This window comes from Polistes fuscatus, unplaced genomic scaffold (genome assembly GCF_010416935.1).
Source record: "Polistes fuscatus isolate 324 unplaced genomic scaffold, CU_Pfus_HIC Scaffold6, whole genome shotgun sequence".
Classification (NCBI taxonomy): domain Eukaryota; kingdom Metazoa; phylum Arthropoda; class Insecta; order Hymenoptera; family Vespidae; genus Polistes; species Polistes fuscatus.
Window position 1 is genome coordinate 1,992,976 of NW_025113140.1, and position 24,009 is coordinate 2,016,984.

At 32.5% G+C, this 24,009-nt stretch overlaps 2 protein-coding genes and 1 long non-coding RNA gene across 7 annotated transcripts in view; 1 reads left to right on the plus strand and 2 right to left on the minus strand.

The window, feature by feature from the left end:
* Positions 1-12,680, minus strand: part of LOC122522993 (disintegrin and metalloproteinase domain-containing protein 11) — a gene marked incomplete at its 3' end in the record, with an annotated part of 71,217 nt that extends 58,537 nt beyond the window's left edge. Inside the window, 2 exon segments of one of the 3 annotated variants that reach the window (XM_043644481.1) lie at positions 11,639-11,840; positions 12,364-12,680. In XM_043644481.1, coding sequence (XP_043500416.1) covers positions 11,639-11,723 — 85 coding nt within the window. 3 annotated transcript variants of the gene reach the window in all.
* Positions 1-24,009, minus strand: part of LOC122523000 (TOX high mobility group box family member 3-like) — a 380,641-nt gene that overhangs the window by 104,849 nt on the left and 251,783 nt on the right. The window lies entirely within an intron of this gene.
* Positions 13,028-14,816, plus strand: LOC122523050. Its single transcript, XR_006305237.1, has 2 exons — positions 13,028-13,845; positions 14,506-14,816. It is a non-coding gene; the product is annotated as an uncharacterized LOC122523050 (long non-coding RNA).

Below are 24,009 nucleotides of genomic sequence, written 5' to 3' on the forward strand. Positions count from 1 at the left end.
GTGGGGAATACTCGAAATTGCATTCTCGAAAGTAGGATTTATATTTGCACGGAATCGAAGATAAATAAGAATCAAAATCGATCGAGCAAAAATATTTTGCGAGAATAATCGTCGTATGATAAAATATAACATCCGGATAGCGTAATAAAATAGAAGAAGAAAAAAAACAAAGCTTTTGAATATTAGATTGCATTATTTTTATATATATATCATTCTTCTTCGATTAATGTAATAACAGTCTGAGATATTATAATCGTTTCGCGAATAAATTTTCTACTTGGCACGAGAGTCTGTTGAAATTTATTTATACGATTACTGCGAGCCGTTCTATTTGATTCAAATATTTTCTCGTTTAACACAAGAAGAAGAAGAAGAAGAAGAAGAAGAAGAATAAGAAGAGAAACGAAATGATAAATATGAATGACTATGATAAACGAAAGAAATAATAGTGATGTACAATGCACATGTTCAGAGACGGTGCAAAAATCACGAATAGAACGTGGGTGGAAAGTGTGAATGCTCTTATTCCACTTTTTAAGGTTTCGAGGGGGAAGGGAAAGGGTGGTGCTGGTGGTGGTAGTGGTGGTGGTGGATGAAATACGCGGCTAGGAAATAAATGCAGAATGAAACTACCCCCTGCCCCCTTCCCTGCGATTGTCTCGAGGTGCCTACGAGCGTGCTCGTGCATTAATCGATATTGCAGATATTTTCTATTTTGCTTATACGTTGTTTGCTCGCAATACTAAGAAGACACCACTACAACTACTACCCACCACCAACACCACAACCACCAACTCTAACTCCCCTAACGTATTATTTGCGACACATACGCAAAAGTGTCTTTGAAACTAGGTTGCGACATGAATTTTTCCCAAAGGAGAGAGAAAATATTAGAAAACGGTATTGTGTGTGCTTTCTTTTCTTTTTTTTAAGTTAAAAACTTCTTTGGAATATTTATGATTTGAAACTCAATAAAGAATGTTTGTTGTATTTTCATTTTTTTATTAATTTTGTTATTGTCGTTGGCTATTGTATTAAAAGATATATAATACATGAAAATTTCGGAAGGAGAGATTGTAATATATTTATGCAAATTTTTTTGTAAAATTGCATATTAACCGTGTAAATAAAATGATTGTATATGTCGGATTCGTGAAAAATTTGGGCCGTCGGATCGACTGGACCGGGATTCGAACCCGGACTTCCACTTTCCGAGCGACTGCTCTTTAACCAATTGAGCTCTCCAGGGCCCCAATCCAATCTTCTCACGAATGTCTACTTAAGTGTTTGGCTTGGAGACACTCGCATCCCACATTTATATATATATATAGATATAAATATATCTGTGTGAGATTTTTATATTTGTTCAGTATCTGTCCTTCGCGTTTGAATTCATGTCGATCGTTGATAATGCATAGATAAAACAAGAAATGTACTGGAATATTATAAATGCAAAACCTTTCTCTTCTATTAAATTTATCTTTACGATTGATCTAATTTTTCTCTCTATAATTTTGTAAAAAAAAAGAAAAGAAAAATATTTATCGAACAATTTTCAATTTCATTTCATGTATCGCAGCTGTTCTTTTTTTCTTTTTTCTAATCGCACAAATATATTTTATTTCTAGATTCTTATTACATATATAAAGTAATATGATTGTAATGCTACAAAACAATAATAATAATAATAATAATAAATAATAATTAAAAGAATTCCTTTATCTTGCAACATATGATGCGTTTGTGTGAAAATATTTGATATCGCCAAAGTACGATGTTTTAGAAGGGACGAAAAATAAAATAAAATTATAAAAAAAAAAGAAAAAGATACAGCCAGAGCCAGAGGTTTCTTATCGCAGTTGTAGAAGAGGAATGCACACTTGCATGTTTCATGAGTGACTACGTCAGAAATGCACGTTGTTATCGATTCAGTTGATCATAAACGGTACACTTTACTGTCCCCCTGCCTATTGCACGTACATATGTGTCTGCAGATCTATTATGACATGTCACTTATAGATGAAACGTCGAGATGAGTAGTTTTCGGTGCGTGTAAAAGAGCAAAGGTCAGAGATATGCGCACGCAAACGACTATGACGACCATGACGACCGTGAAGACCATGACAACGATTCTTTCGTGTCGACAAATACGACATTAAATTAACATCAACATACATATGTTACCGAACATACATACACGTTTAATAAAGTAAGTATTTCTATAGAATCCCCATGGGGGTGGGGTTTTGGTCAATTTATAAAATGTATTTCAATATATGGTGTTTAATGTACAAGGGTGAAATAAAGTGATTTGGAAGTTTTTTTGCAAGTGAAACGACATACATATGTTACCAAACATACATACATGTTTAATAAAGTAAGTATTTCTATAGAGTGCCCATGGGGGTGGGGTTTTGGTCAATTTCTAAAGTGTATTTCAATATATTGTGGTGTTTAGGGTGAAATAAAGTGATGTTGAGTTTTTGCAGAAAGTGAAACGAATGATGAAAATTGAAGAATTTGTAGAATATGATTTGTGAATTAGGTTCAATCTATTGAACGTATATAAAAATGTAAAAGGGGTTTATCATTTTTTTGATCAAGTATAATCTAATTTATTCGTATTGCTTTTCTTTTATAATACGTGCACGGAGAACGTAATAAATAAGGGTTTTTGATATCTACCATTCGATTAATAATTTTAGTTACTCAAAAGAGGAAGAGGAAAAGGAAGAAGAAGAGGAATAAGAGGAAGAAGTGGAAGAGAGGAACGGTTTCGGGAGAAGAAATGGCCTTTAATATGTATTGGACCAGGCACACGATCGATAGGAACGAACCTTCTATCGGGCGCGTCATCTTTACCTCGCGGCCACTTTTCGTGTTCGAGAGGTTAAAGACACGACGGAAAGAGAAAAAGGAGAGAAAGAAAAGAAAAAAAGAAAAGAAAAGAAAAGAAAAAGGAAGAGAGGGAGATATATAAAGGAAAAAGTAGAAAAAGTAGAAGAAGGAAAGAAAAAAAGGATGATGGTAGGAGAAGAAAGGGCTACCTATGGGAGACAGATGATTAAAAAAAAAAAAGAAGAAGAGAAAATGTTGAGTGGATGGAATACGAAGGAAGGAAAGAAGGTGGGAAGGAATGAAGGAAGGAAGGTAGGAAGGGACGATATTAAAATTAAACCTACCACGTGAGGTCAAATGATCGTGTTTCCTGTAATTAGCAAAAAAATGAGATAAAAATGTGCATAAATTCTACATTATTTAATTTAGAAATAGAAAAGAAAATATATCATCATTAATTATATCCAATTGAGTGTGAAAAAATATCATTGCATATTAAATATATTTGGTTGTTTGTTTGTTAAATGATGAAAGATATTAAAATTAAACCTACCACGTGAGATCAAATGATCGTGTTTCCTGTAATTAGCAAAAAAATGAGATAAAAATTGGCATAATGTCTACATTATTTAATTTAGAAATAGAAAAGAAAATATCATCATTAATTATATCCAATTGAATGTGAAAAATCATTGCATATTAAATAGTTTGGTTGTTTGTTTGTTAAATGAGCGATATAAAATTAATTCTACCACGTGAGGTCAAATGATCGTGTTTCCTGTAATTAGCAAAAAAATTTCATAAAGTCTACATTATTTAATTTCCAAATAAAAAATAAAATATATATCATCATTAATTATATCCAATTGAGTATAAAAAAATATCATTGCATATTAAATATATATACATGAGAATATATTTGGTTGTTTGTTTGATTAAATGATGATCATTTGACTACCACTCACGGATAGGAATAAGTATACACGAAATCTCGTTAAGTTTAATGTGAACAAGAACGGTTTTTGTCTGTCGCGTTAGATATTTTACGAAAACTAGTTAAAAGGTAGATCTTTAAGCGCTATCACGATCCTGGAACTATGCCAGCTTTATGTCCAACGTCTGAGATAGCAAACGGGCTATGGTTTCTAGGTGAAAACAACGTATGAGATTCTCTTTGTGAGCTACTCTCCTCTCTTTCTCTCTCTTTCTCCTGTGTTATCCTTTTCCTGACCACACATAACGTATGCTTGCTGTTCTGTCGGCTGGAATTTACCTTAATTACAATTTTACTCTAATTTTTTTTTCTTTTTCTCTCTCTTTCTATTTCTCAACATACGAAAAACGACACATGCACACTCCTCGTCTTCTATTCTCCAACGAGAAACTAATTCTCGGTTTCGTATTATTTCTTCTTCTTCTCTGCCTATTTATAAATATTTTTCTTGTTGTTGTTACTGTTGTATTTTCTTATTTTTTTTTTTCTCTACTTCTTCTTCTTCTTCTTTTTTTTAATCTTCTTCTAGGTAGAAGAGAAAACCGGCCAAAAGTTCACGTATTAAAAGTACCTACAAGGCCAATAAATTAGAACTGGCGCACTGCCATTTCAATCTCGTGGATCTGGCCCGAGACAAGAATGCTGAAAACTCTTCTCTCTCTCTCTCTCTTTTCCGTGGGCCATCATTTTGTCGGCGAACGACTTGATTAATTGCGGGATAGAGAATCGATTGATTCGATGTGTAGTAGGGAAGAGGAGGTTTTGACGGGTGGGTGGGTCCCTTCTTTCTACTCCCCACGACAAGCTTTTTTTCATCTTTTTTTTTACTCCTTCCACCCCCAGTCCCCCACCCCACCCCATCGTTCCATTCTATTTTAACTACCAAAGTCGCCTCTAATTGAAAAGTCATCACACGGTTTTTTTTTCTTCTTCTTTTTTTTATAAACGTCGTTTAGATTCTATTAATCTTTTATAGGGATGAAATTATTGGAAATGTGTTTATAAAAGCATCGATTCTTTCTTTCTCTTATTCATGTTTTCTTCGTACTCCATATTTTCCGAAGATTATTTCAAAGAGTAATAAACGTGTGTATGTGTGTGTGTGTGAGAAAGAGAAAGAGAGAGCAGTAGCAGTTAGCAGTAGCAGCCGGTTGTGTTTTTAGTAAACGAGTAACGCATGAATCGATAAATTCCCGAGGCCAGCATTCATCGGATTCATTGAGTACAATTCTCTGATACTCTTGTCGTAATCCAAAGATTACATTCTAATCGTTCGTATATATATACATATATATATTTTTTCGTGTGTTTGATACGAACTAACAACACGTTGACGTAATATTTTTTCTTTTTTAAATACACTCGCACAATTGCTGCTACGTTTTAATTTATCGTATCGATAAACTTATTTCAAAAATCATTTTCCTTTCTTTTCTTTTTTTTTTTCGAAATATTTCTATGGTTTTATCATCTAACTTACATAAATTCGTATAATTGTATGTGTATATATATATATATTTTTTTTTTCGTGTGTTTGACACGAATTAACAACACGTTGACGTAATATTTTTTCTTTTTGAAGTTATACTTCTTTTGGCGCGTTGGGGAAAATGTAATGGGGAATAATTTGTTCCGAGCGTCTGGAAAAACGACACCATGAAGTTTGTCATTATTTACGACGCGCGGCAAAGCGATTTCAAATATACGGCATGAAGTTGTCTTCTTTTCTTCTTCCCCCCTTTTTTTCTCAAGCGGGTCACCCATCCAAGTACTAATCGTACTCAGCGCTGCTTTACTTAAATGATCGAAGCGAGAACTAATGCTGTAACCGCGCCATGGTTGTTGACACGTCAAGTAATTCGATTATCTCTCTTATATTTAGTGTGGACTGATATCTATATATATGATATTTATTATTCTTTCTAATATATATAATATATCGATAATAAATTTAAATTAATGAAATAATAAATTTTTTTTTGTTAAGTTATTTTTGAGGTTATTGAGGTTATGTTCGTTTTGGTACGGCAAAGAAGTATAACTTCTTACGTGCGTACATAAGTACACACACCAGTTTTTTTTTTTTTTAAGTTTTGTTTTTCTTTGAAGTTTTTTTTGAAGTTATTTTTGAGTTATTGAGGTTATGTTCGTTTAGTACGGCAAAGAAGTATAACTTCTTACGTGCGTACATAAGTACACACACCAGTTTTTAAATACACTCGCACAATTGCTGCAACGTTTTAATTTATCGTATCGATAAAGTTACTTCAAAAATCATTCTCCTTTCTTTTCTTTTCTTTTCTTTTTTTTTTCGAAATATTTCTATGGTTTTATCATCCAACTTATATAAATTCGTATAATCGTGTGTATATATATATATAATACGTAACGTGTATTAAAAAAAAGTAAAAAATGAATGCAACTTATATACAAGCAAGCAAGCAAGCACGTGCGAATAAACACAACTCGTAGAAAACGTAGGATTATTTTTTTCTCCTTCTTTCTTTTTCTTCTTTTTTTCTCTTTTTTTTCTACAAGAACGTTGTAATCGGAAAGTGGTAGGCAAGTAGTGGAACCCCAAGGTTACCACATAACGTATTCTCTTACAAGAGTGTAGTATTCGGATAAAAAAAGAAAAGAAAAGAAAAGAAAAGAAAAGAAAGGAAAGAAGGAAAAGGGTGGAGGAGGCTGGAGGGAGGGAGGGAGGGAGGGAGGGGGAGAAAAAAAAAGAAAAAAAGGAGCTTAAGCGCGAGTTTTGTCCCGATTTCATTCTGCCGTTTCGTTGGAGCTTGAATTGCACATATTAGGTAAGTGTCGCCCTGTATAACTCAACCAGCGACTCTCTGTCGTGTTCCGGAAAAATTCCTGCTATAGATTTTGACCTACAGAAGAAAAAGAAGAAATAGAAGAGGAGGAAGAATAAGAATAAGAATAAGAAGAGGACGAAGAAGAAGAAGAAGAATGTTCTCAGGAGACAACTATGACTTTGACTATGACTATGACGTTCCAAGAACGTGATTTCGAGATTCTAAGATCTCCTGAATTACACTTCTACCATTTAAGAATTTCACTCCTTTATTATTTTTATTTCTATTTTTATTATTTTTTTTTTTTTATTATTTTTTAATAAAAAAATATAAAATATATTTATATAACATTTATATATATTTTATATATTTATATATAATTTTTATAATTAAATATATTTATTATATTTTTATTATTTTTCTGTTCACTATGACTATGACGTTCCAAGAACGTGATTTCGAGATTCTAAGATCTCCTGAATTACACTTCTACCATTTAAGAATTTCACTCCTTTATTATTTTATTTTCTATTTTTATTATTTTTTTTATTATTTTTTAATAGAAAAATATAAAATATATTTATATAACATTTATATATATATATTTTATATATTTATATAATTTTTATAATTAAATATATTTATTACATTTGTATTATTTTTCCGTTCACGACAAAAGCTCACGTGCAAATTTTGATCGTGAAATAAACTTAGGGTAAATACACACACACACATATATATATACAGACACACCATGGGAGAGTATGAAAGCGAATAATTAAATTATTTTGATGTTTCGAATGAATTATACAGTTATAGTAATAGTTTAATATAATAATAATAATATTAATAATAGTTTACAAAATAGAATAATAGTTTAGAGTAAAATTTCGGAACGTTGTACGATTGGTGGATTAATAAATTTTCGCATAAGTACTATTCAAATATTATTTATCGAATTTTAAACAGATTTCTCCGTTTGATATTTCATAAAGTTACATGCATACATACATACATAGATACCTATATATATATATATATATGTACATACTTGTACATACATTTCCTATAATTTGATTTAAAACATTTTATCTCCATTAGATTCGTAGCCATAAATAGAAATGGGCGTCGTTTCATCCCTTAAAATGTATACGAACGTTTATCAATCGTTGCTGGTGTGGCTGAGGGTGGGGGGTGGGTGGGGTTGAACGGGGAACAAGTAAGAGGGAAGAAAAAGTAGAGAAAAATATTAAAATGTGTTCCTTCTATCGACTGAGAAGAGTAAAAGACGATTAGACTCTTATCGCGAATGTATTTGTGTATGTTTGTATGTATATGTGTGTGTGTGTGTAAACAAACGAAAAAAAAGAAATATACTTGAAATAACGAGAAACAAAGGTAATTATAAGAAAGTTTTAAGTAGAAAAAGAAGAAAAATGAATTGGAATCGATCGAATTTGACTTTTAAGTAGCCCTTTTTGCACGCACACATGCACAAACGCACGCATACTTCATCAATCGTGCAAAATTTTCAGTTAGGCGTTAGGATGTTTCATTGAACACGAAGGACGCACGCATCATTGGAGAAAATCGATGAACAATAATCGTCGTTCGTGCAACTACGACGATTTCTATACGACGGAGGAGGAAGCATTTGCGTGCGGTTTAACGCATTGTGACAGTTGACGAGGCTCAAACCGCACAATTAATTTAATACCCGATGTCTACAGTTCAACATTATGAATTAATAAACGAGATTTTTTGTTTTTTTACAATTTTTTCAATAACAAACACACACATACACACACATATACATACAGATATGCACGCACACACGTAAGGATATCTGTGTATTTTTCTTATTTTTTGTTGTTGTGTCAGAATATTTAATATATTTTTATTATTATAATTAATTTATTTTTATATATTATATTTTTATATTATAATTAATATATTTTATTTTAATAAATTAATTTATTTTTATATTATATTTTTATATTATAATTAATATATTTTATTTTAATAAATTAATTTATTTTTATATTATATTTTATATTATAATTAATATATATATATATATTTTTTTTTTTCTAATATATTAGATAAAAGAAAATGGAAGTATATATATATTTACGTTATCGTAAATATTGTTAACGACTTTAGTTTTTATCGACGATTAACTCGTGCATAGTGGGAATCAACGATCAGGAAAATCGTAAAAATACTATAAGATTTATTAGCCTGATTGATTTATGGTACGAAAAGATATACGTACTTATTTTTCTTTACGGGATTCACTTCAAGCTACTCGTCTTATATATATATATATATCACAAAAGTGCACCCGTTTAAGAACAATACGTCTGTGTATGTGTGTACGTGTATGTGTGTCTGTCCTTTACGATTGAAACGTTTAAGGTTTAATAAAATACGAGTCCCTTTTAATGTCACTCAAGGATACGTGTATAAAATAAAAGTATCTTACGTAGTGGGGAAGATAAGAAAATCTGGAAAAATCGGTGGAAACACGTTTGGCAACGATTTGGAAACGAAATGATTGATCGGATTGAACTTAAACGATGATTAAAATGATTAATCGTTCGACGACACGAGAAATAAAAGGGTAGTAAAAAATGAAAAAGTAAGAAAGAAAGAAGACAAAATCAACAACACCAACAAAATTGTCTTCCAGTGACAATTGTCAGTAAAGGGTGGGTGTGTTTTTGTGTGTGTGTGTCTGTGACAACCAAGGAAGGAAGGAAGGAAGGAAGGAAAAAAAAAGGGAAAAGATTTTGCAATAAATCTAAGAGTTTGCGTGTGCGAAGGTGTATTAATCGTCGCGAGAAAAAGGGTGCTGGATGTTGGGAAAAAGTTGATGCAAGAGCCGCGAGCTTTACGAGTTAACGTATCCAAGATACCATCGAGGGTGTCTGACATGTCTCGAGGCAGGCAAGCAAGCAGGCAGGCAAGCAGCTACGACGAGTTGTTGCGAGCTACGTTTTCAAACTCGATATCACCACTTGCACGTAACGATCTTCAACGAGAAACTTCGAAAAATGACACAAATGGGTCATCGTCGAGGGAAAAATAGAAGAAAAAAAAAAGATGAAGGTAGAAAGGAATCCAACTAGTTAGGCTTGCATTTTAATACGAGAAGAAGATTAAGAAACCATGATTTGAATAATAAAATGAATAATCTTTTGGTTATTTAACATTTTTCTTAGTTTAAACTATTGGAGATATCATCGAAGTGTCTGACAGTTAAATTCCAACTTGTTAGGCTTGAATTTTTATACGAGAAGAAGATTAAGAAATCATGATTTGGATAATAGAATGAATAATAATAATTATTATTATTATTTAACATTTTTCTTAGTTTAACCTATTGGAGATATCATCAAAGTATCTGACAGTTAAATCCAACTCGTTAGGCTTGAATTTTTATACGAGAAGAAGATTAAGAATCATGATTTGGATTAGAAATGAATATATTATTATTATTATTATATTTAACATTTTCTTAGTTTAACCTATTGGAGATATCATCGAAGTGTCTGACAGTTAAATTCCAAATAGTAAGGGTTCCAATTTTTATACGAGAAGAATATTAAGAAATTATGATTTGGATAATAGAATGAATAATAATAATTATTAGTTATTATTATTTAACATTTTCTTAGTTTAACCTATTGCAGATATCATCGAAGTACTGACAGTTAAAATCCAACTAGTTAGGCTAGAATTTTTATACGAGAAGAAGATAAAGAAATCATGATTTGGATAATAGAATGAATAATAATAATTATTATTATTATTATTATTTAACATTTTTCTTAGTTTAACCTATTCGAGATATCATCGAAGTGTCTGACAGTTAAATTCCAAATAGTAAGGGTTCAATTTTTATACGAGAAGAATATTAAGAAATCATGATTTGGATAATAGAATGAATAATATAATTATTATTATTATTATTTAACATTTTTCTTAGTTTAACCTATTGGAGATATCATCGAAGTGTCTGACAGTTAAATTCCAACTTGTTAGGCTAGAATTTTAATACGAGAAGAAGATAAGAAATAGAAATTTAGATAATATTACGAATAATTGAAATCTTATTAGTTAAAACGTATTTATAATAACAATTCGGTTCAGCATACAAAAGAAATAAATAATATTGTTTGAATTTAATGAAATATATTTCAATTTATTTTGATTATTGAAATGTTCACATAAATTGCATCCCTAAAAATACATCCCAACTAAATTTCTACCGTATGCTACGATTAGTTAGAGTTCATCTTAAAATCTGTCATAATCAAAAGGGTTAATATGAGAAAAAAAAATCAAGATTCGGATATAATCGTTCGAATTACGATTATTTATGTCTTAGGAGTTAACGTATTCAAGATTATATCGAGACGTCTGACATGTCTCGAGACAGCTACTACGAGTTGTCGCGAGCTACATTTTCAAACACGAAATCATCACTCGCTCGCACCGATCTTCGACGAGAAATTCACAAACGGAAAGTGTCTCGTCTTCGTGCAAAAGAGAAGAAAAAAAAAAGGAAACAGAAGATAAAACAGACTCCCCAACCAGTTAGGCTACAACTCGAATACGAGAATAATACAAAGTAATAATAAAGATTGGAATAATCTTATATAATTACGATCTTATTTAAAAAATAAACAAAAATATAGAAAAAAAAAAAGGATAAAAGATAAAAAGTAAGAATGAAGAAAAACGAGAACCGATTGCGAGTTTCGTTTAATGAACGTGCAAACGTCAGAAGGGTTGATAAATACATCTAAAAAGGATTGAATAATAAATATGCGACGAGAGTATATCAAATAAATCAGAAAAAGTATAATTAATACGAGCAAAAAATGAAATAAAATTCAAAAAAAAAAAAAAACAAAGAACAGCAAAAAAAAGAAAAAAACAACAAGATAAAGATAAAGATAAAGATAAAGATAGAGATACAGTTAAACATTACCTCGCTTGGACGTGGTGTCGGCGGTGCTAATAAATCCATGTACGGCAATCACGAGAACAAAGAGTCCACAGTGTAGCCAAAACATGTTTACGTCTTAACAACATTGTTTAATTCCATTTTACATGACGCTCGTGAAACACTACGATGACGGCGCTGCTTCCGATTTTGCTCATGTCGCGCATAATAATTTCAGCGATACTACCTGGTCGCCGGTCGGATCATGAGTATAACACCCGATCTGTGTGCTGCGGTAGAGTACCGTGCACGGCTCTCTGGCGGGTGCGATTGCTAGACCAGAGAGAGAGAGAGAGAGAGAGAAAGAGAAAGAGAGAGAGAAGAAAGAAAGAGAGAGAAAGAGAGAGAGTCGTGCAACCGCGAGAGAGACAGAGATAGAGATACGTACAGAAAGAGACCTTGCTGGCTGAGATGAAGAAGAAAAACGGCCAGAGAAAGAGAGAGAAAGAGAGAGAAAGAGAGAGTGAGGAGTATGATATATATATATATATATATATAGTATAGTGTGTGTGTGTGTTAGTAGTATAATATAGTATACGTATAAATCTATATATGTTTAAGAGAATAAAAGAAAGAAAATAGATTGGGTGACGATGAAAGACAAAGACAGACAGACAGATAGATAGATAGATAGATAGATAGATGAATAGATGACAGATAGACAGAGAGAGAGGGGGGGAGGGAAGGCCCGCGCTTTATCCGATAACAACCGGCACGACGACGACGACGACGACGACGACGACAACGACGACAACGGTGTGCGTGTGTGTGTGGTAAAACGTCGACGGCGGCGGGGTCCTCTTTTAGGACATTTTCTCGATGAAGCTGGGGTACACTGGACACGCGATAAAGCACCACGCTAGCGTACTACTTCCGCGGACGTCCGCTCGGCGTTATAGGAGACGAAAAGATAACCCCTACTAACGCGCGCGGGGCCAGAGAGAGAGAGAGAAGAAGTGTCCTGGTCTTGAATCACGCCTCGGCTGCCATCTTCTACCTACGCCGGGAGTCTGGAGTATGAAAATATTCTCTCTCTGCTGGTGCTCCACTCCCACCCCCTCTCCTGCCCCCCACCCCCCCACTTCCCCGCCCCTTCCATCTCTCTCTCTCTCTCTCGCGCTCTCTCTCTCCCGCTCTTGCTCTCGCTCTCTGATTCGTTCTATCTCTATCTATCCATCTTTCTTTTCCTGTCTATCTATCTATCTATCTATCTGTCTCTATCATTTTATCTCTCTCTCTCTATCTATCTTGGTGTTTCCCCTTTTAGCTAAAGGTCTACCCCCCTCTCTCTCTCCTCTGAGGTTCTTCATCCCTCTCGGTCTTCTCTCTTTTTCCTCCCTTCCGAGCGCATTTCCCTCCCCTGATGGGCAGGGAGGAACCCCTTCCGACCCGCCGCCCCGACACCAGCTTGGGACCACCTCTTATCGATTCCTGCGCCATTTCCCGTCATTCCTGTCAAATCAATAACCTGGCGGCGGCAGTAGCGGTGGCGACGGTGGGTACCAGTGGTGGTACTTGCGATGGTAGTGGTGATAGTGGTAGTATGGTGGTGGAAGTACTGCTGCTGCGCTGCTGCTACCCTGCTGCTGCTGCTGCTGCTGCTGCCTGTTGCTGCTGCTGCTGTTGGTGGTGGTGGTGGTGGTTGGTGGTGGTGGTGGTTGTGGTGGTGGGTGCCGGTTCCTTCTTCGGAACGAATCAGACGCGGCATCGCGCTAAGATAGGAAACCGACACCAGGGGCGCTGGTGGGTGCTTCGCCGCCACTCCTCGACAGTGAGAAAGAGAGAGAGAGAAGAGGAGTATACGCGCCGGGTCCGTGGGATAGATATCGCGGGCTGGACCAAAACCAGGTTGAATGCTAACTCGGTCATCGAGCAACGACTCGCAAGAGACGGCCGAGTCTGTCCGTGAAAACGCGAGCAACCACCCGAAGCTGCCGCTGTTTCTGCCGCCGCCGCCACCGCCACTGCCACCGTCGCCGCCGCTTAACGCTGCTGATGCTGCTGATGCTGCTGATGCTGCTGATGCTGATGCATTGCCCATAGTTCAGCAGCCCTCGTGATGCTGCTGCTGGTCTCCTGCTACTACTAATGCCCGTGGAAAAAGTAGTGGGAGCCCGGCCGGGAATTTCAATGCACCCAGGGCTCCCCTGCCTGCCTGCCTGTCTGCCTCGTGGCACTAGATTCGATTGATGGTTAGGATCTAACTTTTCCCAGGGTACCAATTTTCGAACCCTTTCTCTCTAAGGTAGAACTTACTAGTCCTACCCTCATCCTTCGCCTCCTTCTCCTCGCTTCTTCTTCTTCTTCTTCTTCGTCGTCGTATTCTTTTTGTTTCTATCTTCTTTCCTTTAGATCTTTCTCTTTCTCGATGAGAGTTTAACCGATCCTCTTTCCCCTTGTGGGAACCAAACTACAAGCGTAAGTTTCGATCGTCCAAGGAATTGTCAGGTTTCCCGATAGGTAGTTATACATCAACTTGAAGGTTTGTGGTCGTCTACCCATAATGCTCTCTCATATATATATATATCCGTGCATCCTCTGTGTGAGTGAATGCAGGTGAGTGTAACTATAGTTCCTGAGAATGACGCGCGCGTCATAGTGACGTAGAACTTCGACGGTGAATGACCAACGTCACACATCGTGGATCACCTATAAAATCAGCCTTCCGTGTACCCTGCACCGAGATACCGAGAATCCAAATAACGAATAGAAACCTAGTAATAAACCTATTTTTTTTTCGTTATCCATTATTTTCTATACAACGTCATACGCGATCGCTTAAAAGGAAAATCATTTTTTTTTTAAAAAGACAAATCTTCTACATTTTTGTTGAAGTTATACTTCTTTTCCAGGCGCGTTTGGGAAAAAATGTGGAGAGTGAATTTTTACGACGCGCAGCGCACAGCGACGCAAAATTAACGGAATGAAGTTTGTCGGTAATTACGATGCGCGCGCACAACGATATGAAATTAACAGCGTGAAGTTAGTCGCGTCAGAGCCAGCTTGATGTATTGTTCACGCGTTTGATAGAGTTCCCGAACACTAAATTAAATTTACAAATGTGCAGAAGTCGCATTAAATCGAAAACAGTAATCGACGATGTATTTTAAAGATCTTATTGAAAAAAGAAACACATCTACTTCTATAAATTACAAAGAACTATGAAAAATTAAATTTTGTTATAGGATCACACGATGTTCTAAGAGGATAGCTTGTACATTACTGTTATAGTTACACCTCAAACTATAAGAATATATTGCAAGAATATTCAATTCCCATTCTAATTTGATATTTTTCTAACCTATTCCCGTAGTATGAGGTTAAGTTGTAACAGCAATATAAAACATACATAATAATTAATATATATATATAATATATATATATAAAACATAAAATAATAATTATATAGATATATATGTATATGTATATTACGATAATGGATTAAATTAAACAATTTTTATATTATACATATTTTATATATATATAATATGTTATTGTGAAAGATTAATTATTTGCTTTTTTGTTTTAGAAAGAAGTATAACATTTTACGTGCGTACACAAGTACACAGACACACACCCGTGCTTTATTTCAAGTATTATTAATTATCATTATTCAAGATATATGCCCTATAAGAATACGAAAAAGCATTCCCGATAATGCATTAGCAAATGATATGCTGAACGTGCAATCGATTATATAACTTTCTTTCATTAACTCAACGTTCTCTCTTTCTTTCTCTCGAAGCTTCGTTTTTACCGATTATAAACGAAGCTTTCTTGATCATGCGAAAGCTTACAAGAGAGAGAGAGAAATATATATATATATATAAAGTGAGAGAGAGAGAGTGAGAGAGAGAGAGAGAGACGATTGCGAGCTTCGAACAAAGAATTTTTTGCTCTAATAATTTCTTTTAGATATGTCAAAGGTCGATGACGGAGATTCGCGCTCGGCACGAGTTCGAGAAAGAATGCATCCTCCTTTTTGAAGAACTTCATCGATATATATACACACATACATATATATATGTAACTGTACATATTCTACGTGTGGGAATACCTTGTATGCGTCTATTTTACATAAATCGAAAGGGCTCTTCGAAAAAGATTCGTTATTCCTCCTCCTCATCCTCATCCTCCTCCTCCTCCTCCTTCTTTTTCTTCCTCTTCCTCTTCTTTTTTATTTTTACATTTCTTACACTTTTATCTTTTATATTAAAACAATGAAGTGAAACAAGATTGAATGTGTTCGATAAAAAATATAAAAAATTGTCGAACAACGTGAAATGATTATTGGGGAAGGAATCCTTGCATGAGAGAAGTTCGAACGTACGAAATCGTATTTTTCTAGGCTGTACTATCGAAAAAATAAAAAAAGGAAAAAAAAAAAATAGTAACATCGTAAAGGTACTAGGAAATACATTTATAATAAATATGTTATATGTATACTATCTAGTTTTACCTTAACCAAATTTTTTCTTCTATTACTTCTTCTCTCTCTCCTTCTCTTTTTCTCTTCTTTTTTTTTATTTAATTTTTTTTTGTTAGTTCCCGAGTTTGTAATTTAATTCGTTATTGCATTATTTTTTCGTTTAATAGGTTGAAACAAAATAATTCGGTATTGTAGGCCAGAGGAGTATTACGTTAAGCACAACAAAAGCCATTTCTACGAAGCGTTGGTAGATATTTTGTACGAATTTCACGTACCCAACGTATAAAACTTTCAAGACTCTTCTCTCAGTGTGAGAGAAAGAGAAAAAGAGAGAGAAAGAGAGAGAGAGAGAGAGGGTAAAACCGAGAGCACGAGGAAGCGCACTTTGCGCGTTCCACGTTCAATGGATTATTTAATGAAAAGCATTTCGCGTGGTGAACTACAACAAGCGATTCCTTACGCCCCCAAGACGATACAACGTCCTTGGGGGGAAGGGAAAGGAAAGGAAAGGAAAGGAAAGGAAAAGGAAAAATGAAAAAGAAAAGGAAGAAGAAAATTCCGAAAGTTGTACACGAGTCCTCGATTATTTCCACACCCTCGTTTACTTTTTTTCAAACATTCCGACAACATACCTTTTTCTCGTTCTATTAAATTCACCACCTATCCTCGTTAATATCATCGTCAATGATTCACATTTTATTTTGCTTTTTAAAATTTTATTCTTTTCCCTTCCCTCATATAAATCTCGCGTATATACTTTACGTTTCTTTTTCTTTTTTGGTTCTTCTTTTTTTCTTTTTTTTTTTTTTTTTTTTTTTTCAATAGACACAAATACGACGACGACCTAGTTTTACGTAGGTAACTGTTTTAACAAACTAAAGGTCAACCGTATTGCGATTACGGAATTTAATCAAAGATTAATATTATATTAATCTATAAAAAGATTGTCAATTGTAAGATCACGAATTGTATTGTGATCGTATGTGTATTAATTGTATCAATTAAAATCACGGATTGTATTGTGATCGTATGTGTATTAATTGTATCAATTAAAATCACGAATTGTATTGTGATCGTATGTGTAGTAATTGTATCAATTAAAATCACGGATTGTATTGTGATCGTATGTGTATTAATTGTATCAATTAAAATCACGAATTTTATTGTGATCGTATGTGTATTAATTGTATCAATTAAAATCACCAATTGTATTGTGACCGTATGTGTATTTATTGTATCAATTAAAATCACGAATTGTATTGTAAACGTATGTGTATTAATTGTATCAATTAAAATCATCAATTGTGTATGTATTATTGTAATTAAGGTTCATGAAAATAAACTAAAGGTCAACCGTATTGCAATTACGGAATTGAATCAAAGATTAATATTATATTAATCGAGATAAGAAGATTGTCAATTGTAAAATCACGAATTGTATTGTGATCGTATGTGTATTAATTGTATCAATTAAAATCATCAATTGTATGTATTATTGTAATTAAGGTTCATGAAAATAAACTAAAGGTCAACCGTATTGCAATTACGGAATTGAATCAAAGATTAATATTATATTAATCGATAAAAAGATTGTCAATTGTAAAATCACGAATTGTATTGTGATCGTATGTGTATTAATTGTATCAATTAAAATCACCAATTGTATGTATTATTGTAATTAAGGCTCATGAAAATAAACTAAAGGTCAACCGTATCGCGATTACGGAATTTAATCAAAGATTAATATTATATTAATCTATAAAAAGATTGTCAATTGTAAGATCACGAATTGTATTGTGATCGTATGTGTATTAATTGTATCAATTAAAATCACCAATTGTGTATGCATTATTATAATTAAGGTTCATGAAAATAAATCAAAAACAAAACTGTCCAATGCAATAATAATGATTCAATCTCTCGTGATAATTGAAAATCGTAATTATAATTTATAATAGTAAAAAGTAAAAAAAAAAAAGAAATCAGTAGTATGACGTAAAAATAGTGAAACAAAGTTCGCCGTGCCTTATACGGCTCTTTTTTTTCTTCTTCTTCTTTTCTTTTCTTTTCTTTTCTTTTCTTTTGGTTGATAATGGTAAAATCAGTGAGTGCAATCTTAGTCGGCAATCAATTTACTTGAAAACGGGTCTCTACGTTGCACGATGCGGATAACGCGCTAAAAGGGAGATGCTCTCGAGTGTGTGTAGATAGGGGGAAAACACCTGCCCCTCTCCCCCCTCCCTAAAAAGGGCCAAGTTTTGTGAAAATGACTGACGGTGGGATTATCAGATCGTACAGGGAGAAGTTCCTTTTCCTCTTTAAGTATTAAGTCTCCAAGCAAGCAAGCAAGCAAGCAAGCAAGCAAGCAAGCAAGCACACCCGTTTCTCGTTGAACACTTTAGGCTTACATAATTTCGTGGCTGGCCGCATTAAAACCTCGTTCAAAGTTTTCCTTTCCTTTACCTCGTAGTCCCTTCGTTCGTCCCTTCGTTCCTACCTTCGTTCCTACCTTAGTTCGTTCGTTCGTTCGTTCGTTCATTCGTTTGTTCGTAAACAAGAGAAGAAAATTAGCTTGACCATTAAATACCTAACCCTCGCACCCTTCTATCCCCACCCCACTCCCTACCCCCACTCCGCCGCCTACATCCCTTTCTATTCGTTGTAGAACTTTCTAAGAATATTTTCTTTTATTTTATTTTATTTTCTTTTCTTTTATTTTCTTTATTATTTGTTTCTTCTATTTTTTAACTAGTTACGAATTGAAAAGGAAAAAGTAACATTTAGTTGTATATCCAATATTTGTTCATATTATTGCAGGTATTCATAGAATTACGTAAATACTCTGTATATTTCTATTATTAACTGTATATTCGAAGGAATAATAATAATAATAATAATAATAATAATAATAATAACAAGAACGTGGGAACGAATTCTATAGCGATAGGTTACGCCCAGAAGTTTCATCACGACAGAGGGGATCTATTTACGATGGTTATTTTACTAGTTTTGTTAACGAGGATGAGAATCATATTTTAGCAAAGAAACAAACTGGAGTTTGTAGTAACTTAACGAAACAGTTTCTTCATCTACTATTTCTCTTTCCATATAATATAATATAATATAATATAATATAATATAATGATGGTATAAAATATATACAGGGTGTCCGAAGTTTTTACGGTTAAATACAGTATCTCAGTGTATTTCCTACGAAGAAACAAAAAAATCAAATAAAAATATTATACAAATGAATCACATTGAAAGGTTTTAGCAAGAAAATTTGCGATACGGATAAATAACGAAATTGTTTTAAATAATAATAAATAAATAATAATTATTTAAATAATAATTGTTTAAATAATAATGGTAATAATGGTTTTTCTAAAAAACTGACCGATATTTAACAATTGTAACGTTGATACTTCTACAGTAGCTTGAATATTTCCGTCTGACAAATCTTAAACAAATTCCCTCGTATTCTTGATTGGAAAATAATTGTTTGACATTTGAAAAAAAAAGATGAATATAATTGATTAGAAATAGAAGAATTTAAACATTTATAATTGAAATCATAATATTTAATAGAAAAGTGTTATAGAAATAATTTCAATCTTTATAAGAAATAATTAGTCTTATTCTCGTGAATGAAATAATACGTTGACCCACCGTTTATTCAGAAAAAACCCATTGGACACCCACCCCTTCCCCCCGTGCAAGCATATCCTGAAACTAGTTTGACGCAAGACAAATTCTTAACACCATTGTTCACGTGTGAGAAGAAGTTTTCCATTGTGCGAATAAACACCATAAGAAACATCTGCCACGGTCAGACCAATAATGGTCTTAAACTACTTACTTTTGGGAGGAAAATATTTCGTTAAACTTGAACGAAAAGAGAATCAAAATATCTATTATCAAAATCGTTAAAGATTGAATCAAATCTAACGAGAACGATATCTATTATTCCTATAAATAAAAGAAAAAAAAGAAAAAAAATAATAGAACAATCAACGTCAAATAGAAATTGAAGAATTTCTTGAGAATTAGTTACGATCTTGTTCAATGTAATAATAATAATAATAATAATAATAATAATAATAGAAAAAAATGGGTCTATTCGGGTGGTTAAAAAAAATTGTCATGCGTCACTCGATTAGATGGGTTAATTCATCCCAGGAATAAAATATAGAACATGAAAACTGTTACCATGCGAACGCTTTGCTTGCTTCCCTTCTTTCCTTCCTTGTCAGATTCTTATGCTTCTGCTTCTGCTTCTTCTTCTGCTTATATACGCTCTCATATATGTGTGGGTTTTTATGCATTTGTTTGCGTAGAATATGATGATAATAGAGTATATATATATATATATAACATTATGAGTGGGATCTAATCGTACTCTTCTTCCCTTTTCTCATCGTCATCGTTCTTGTAGTCGTAGAAAAAGAAAGATAGGGTGAAAAAGAAAGACACATGCATACATACATACATACATACATACGTATATGCATACATACATGCATACATATATACATACGTATATACATACGTGTATGCATGCATACACGATTTTTGTGTTTGCCAATGGAAAAGTTTTCCATCCTAGGAGAAAGAAGAAGAAAAATAATATTCGTGGAAAATAATAACGTATATATAACGTATCCTACTCTCTTGAAAATGTGCTCGATAGTCGATGACGTCGTTCGTACTTCGTGGATGACGTCAAAAGAATTCACTTTTGCTGCGCTGCACTCCGTGATGCACTCGTTCAAGAAACTCGCACAACGGTTTGCATCTCTTTCCTTTCCTTTCTTTATTTCTTTCTTTTTTATATTCTCAGTCAGTTTAAATGATTAACTAATTTATTTTGCATTTTTTTCTAATGCATTATTTCAATAAATTTATATACATATATATATGTATGTATATTGCTTTTGTGTTTTATGTGTGTATGTATAAATGTGTGAGTGATAAATGTTAGTAGTTATCAAAATGATGAGGTATATGTAATACTTTTTTACCTGTTGTCCCATATGTAAATTTCATTTTATATTTAACGTGTTACGAGATATACGACATTACGGATTTATGTAAATATTTTATATATTATTTAAGTATGTATGTATATATGTATATAGATGAATAAAAGTGAATATGTTGGTACATTATCTATGCTTCATTGGGATATATTGTAATCAAAAAGACACGTCGTTGACGAGATTAACTTTAACTATGTATATGTTTTATATGTATATATATGTATGTGTATATATATGTGTGTGTGCATGTGCGTATATATATATATATATATATAAATTTAATGTAATATATAATTATAATTTTGTATATATTTATATAATTATAATTTTATAGATATATATATATAAATATTATTTTTTCTATGTTTATTATCAAAAAGCTTTTCTCTTGATCGTAATATCTATGAAATAATATTCCATCGAAATAATTTTCATTTATTTTATGTCAAGCATTTGATAAAAATGTTTTTGATACTTCCGTTTCTCTATGTGGCATTAGTTTTATAAAATATATTGTTACGATCAATCGATAAGTCATAATAGAAAAGTCATAGTATATATATATATATATTTTGTATATGTATGGTCTGTGTGTGTGGAGTATGTGTGTGGAGTATGTGTGTATAGTAGACGTTGCTCCGGTCGCATTGAATCTGGGAAAATGTCAATTAACAGAATAAATTTACACGCTGTATCGCACAATGCTTGCTCGATCAAGCAAAAACGAATAACGTATAATACTACTTTTAAACTAGCGACTTTTTCATATATTCTACGACAAGTAATTATAATCCCTCCCACCCCCCCGGCCCCAGTTGTTGTTTCTAAATTTAATCCAAAATTTTTTATACCTTCTATTCCCTTTATTTCTGTTTTTTACTATTCTTCCTTTCTACGGAGTCTGAAAAAAAAAAAAAAAAAGAAAAAAAGAAACGTTTGCACGCACAACGACGCGATAACATTTTTATAAGAATAATAATAATAATAATAATGGGGAAACATACTTTTAAAAGAGTAAAGAAAATAATAGAAAGGAAGTAGTAGTAGTAGTAGTAGTAGTAGTAGTGGTAAAGGGAAAAAGAATATTTTTAAGAACGCAAATAAAATGATAATCTGCAATCAAAATTCTAGCCTTATTATTCTTCCTTTTCTTTGTTTTTTTTTTTTTTCGGGATGGTCTTTTTTACCTTTTCTTTTTTTTTCGTTTTTTTTTTATCTTCAAATTGCACTAATTTATTATTTATTATTTATTTATTTATTTACGTATAGTAGGTACATTCGGCTGCATAAGATCCGTATTTTCGAGGGAAAAAAACAAATATTATTGAAACTTTTTTTTTTCTTTTTTTTTTTTTCTTCCTTTTAAACACCCTTATTTTTGACGTTATTATTATTCGACGGTACCGCAAAGTTCGTCTCGCTTGTAATCTTTTTTTTTCTTCTTCTATTTTTCCTTTTCCTTTTCTTCCTTTCTTCTTTTCTTTTTTTTTTTTGGCAGATTTAAAAGCTCGCGTCGGAAACGCCGAAGTTAAGTAGTAGTCACCAAGATAAAATGATACCCCTGGTTCGTTGCTTACAGGGTCACCAACCTCTCTCGTTGAACAACCATCTCTTTTTTTTTTCTTTTTTTCTTCTTCGTTATTTTTTTTTTCTTTTTTTTTCTTTTTTTTCTTTTGTTTCTTTTTGCAATCGTGTAAACTAGCATCGTGTAAAAACATTCGAGTAACATTAAATTTAATTCTTCTTTTTTTCCCCCCCCTTTTTTTTTCTTCTTTTTTTTTTTTGTTAACGTTTACCTATAAGCTCACAGTCAGCACACGAATCAGATTCAACCAACACAGACGCGTTAGAATCTGACGTTTCTGACACCACGTTATTATTGGTCACTAAATGTTCATTTTTTTATTTTATTTTATTTTTTTTGCTTTTTTTTTTCTTTTTTCATTGCATCGAACTCGTATATATTACATACATACATACATTCATACATATATATATATGTGTGTATGTATGTATAAATATGTAGATTTACAAGTAAAACTATGTATATATATATACGTGTTTATGTATAGATTCTAGATTTTTTTTGGCAATTACAGGTTCTCATTAGATATTTTGTTTGTTATTTTATTTTATTTTTTTATGATTATGTATACATATATATATATACATAATCATAAATTAATTATGTATGTAATACCGTCTTTATTATTTACATTCTGTCATGGATTAATTAAATTTTCTATTTTATTTTTATTTTAATTTATTTTTTTTTTTTTTTATTTTATTTTATTTTATTGTATTTTATTTTATATTTTCACTCGCTAAACTTTATTTCAATCACTCTTATATATATCTTCCTTTCTTTCTCTCTCTCTCTTTCTTCATTCACGTGTGTGTGTATCTTAGAAATGTATATATTTAGATACCGTGTATGTATATAGATATATATATATGTATATTATTTTGTAACGTGATAAAACGTTATTAAAAAAGTCCGTACATCGTTTCGTAATGCTTAAAAAACCTTAATTTGCACTACAATAATTTTTTTTTTTTTCTTATGTTTCGTTTTGACAGTGCACAGTAGGATTGCCAATATCGTGATTTACTCTTTACCGCAATAGTAATATCGTATATATGCATCGTTTATATATATGTTTTTATGTATAATATATCGTAATTAGTGTGTTCATGTATGTATGTATATATGTATGTGTATATATATATATATATATATATCTATAAACGAATAATATAATATTTTCTGTATACATGTGAGCAACGCGACACGTCTCGTGCCAAGGGAAGACCATTCGAATTCTTTTTAAGAGCCCATTCATTCTCTTTTTGATTTACACCATTTTTTATTTCTTTTTTTTTTTACC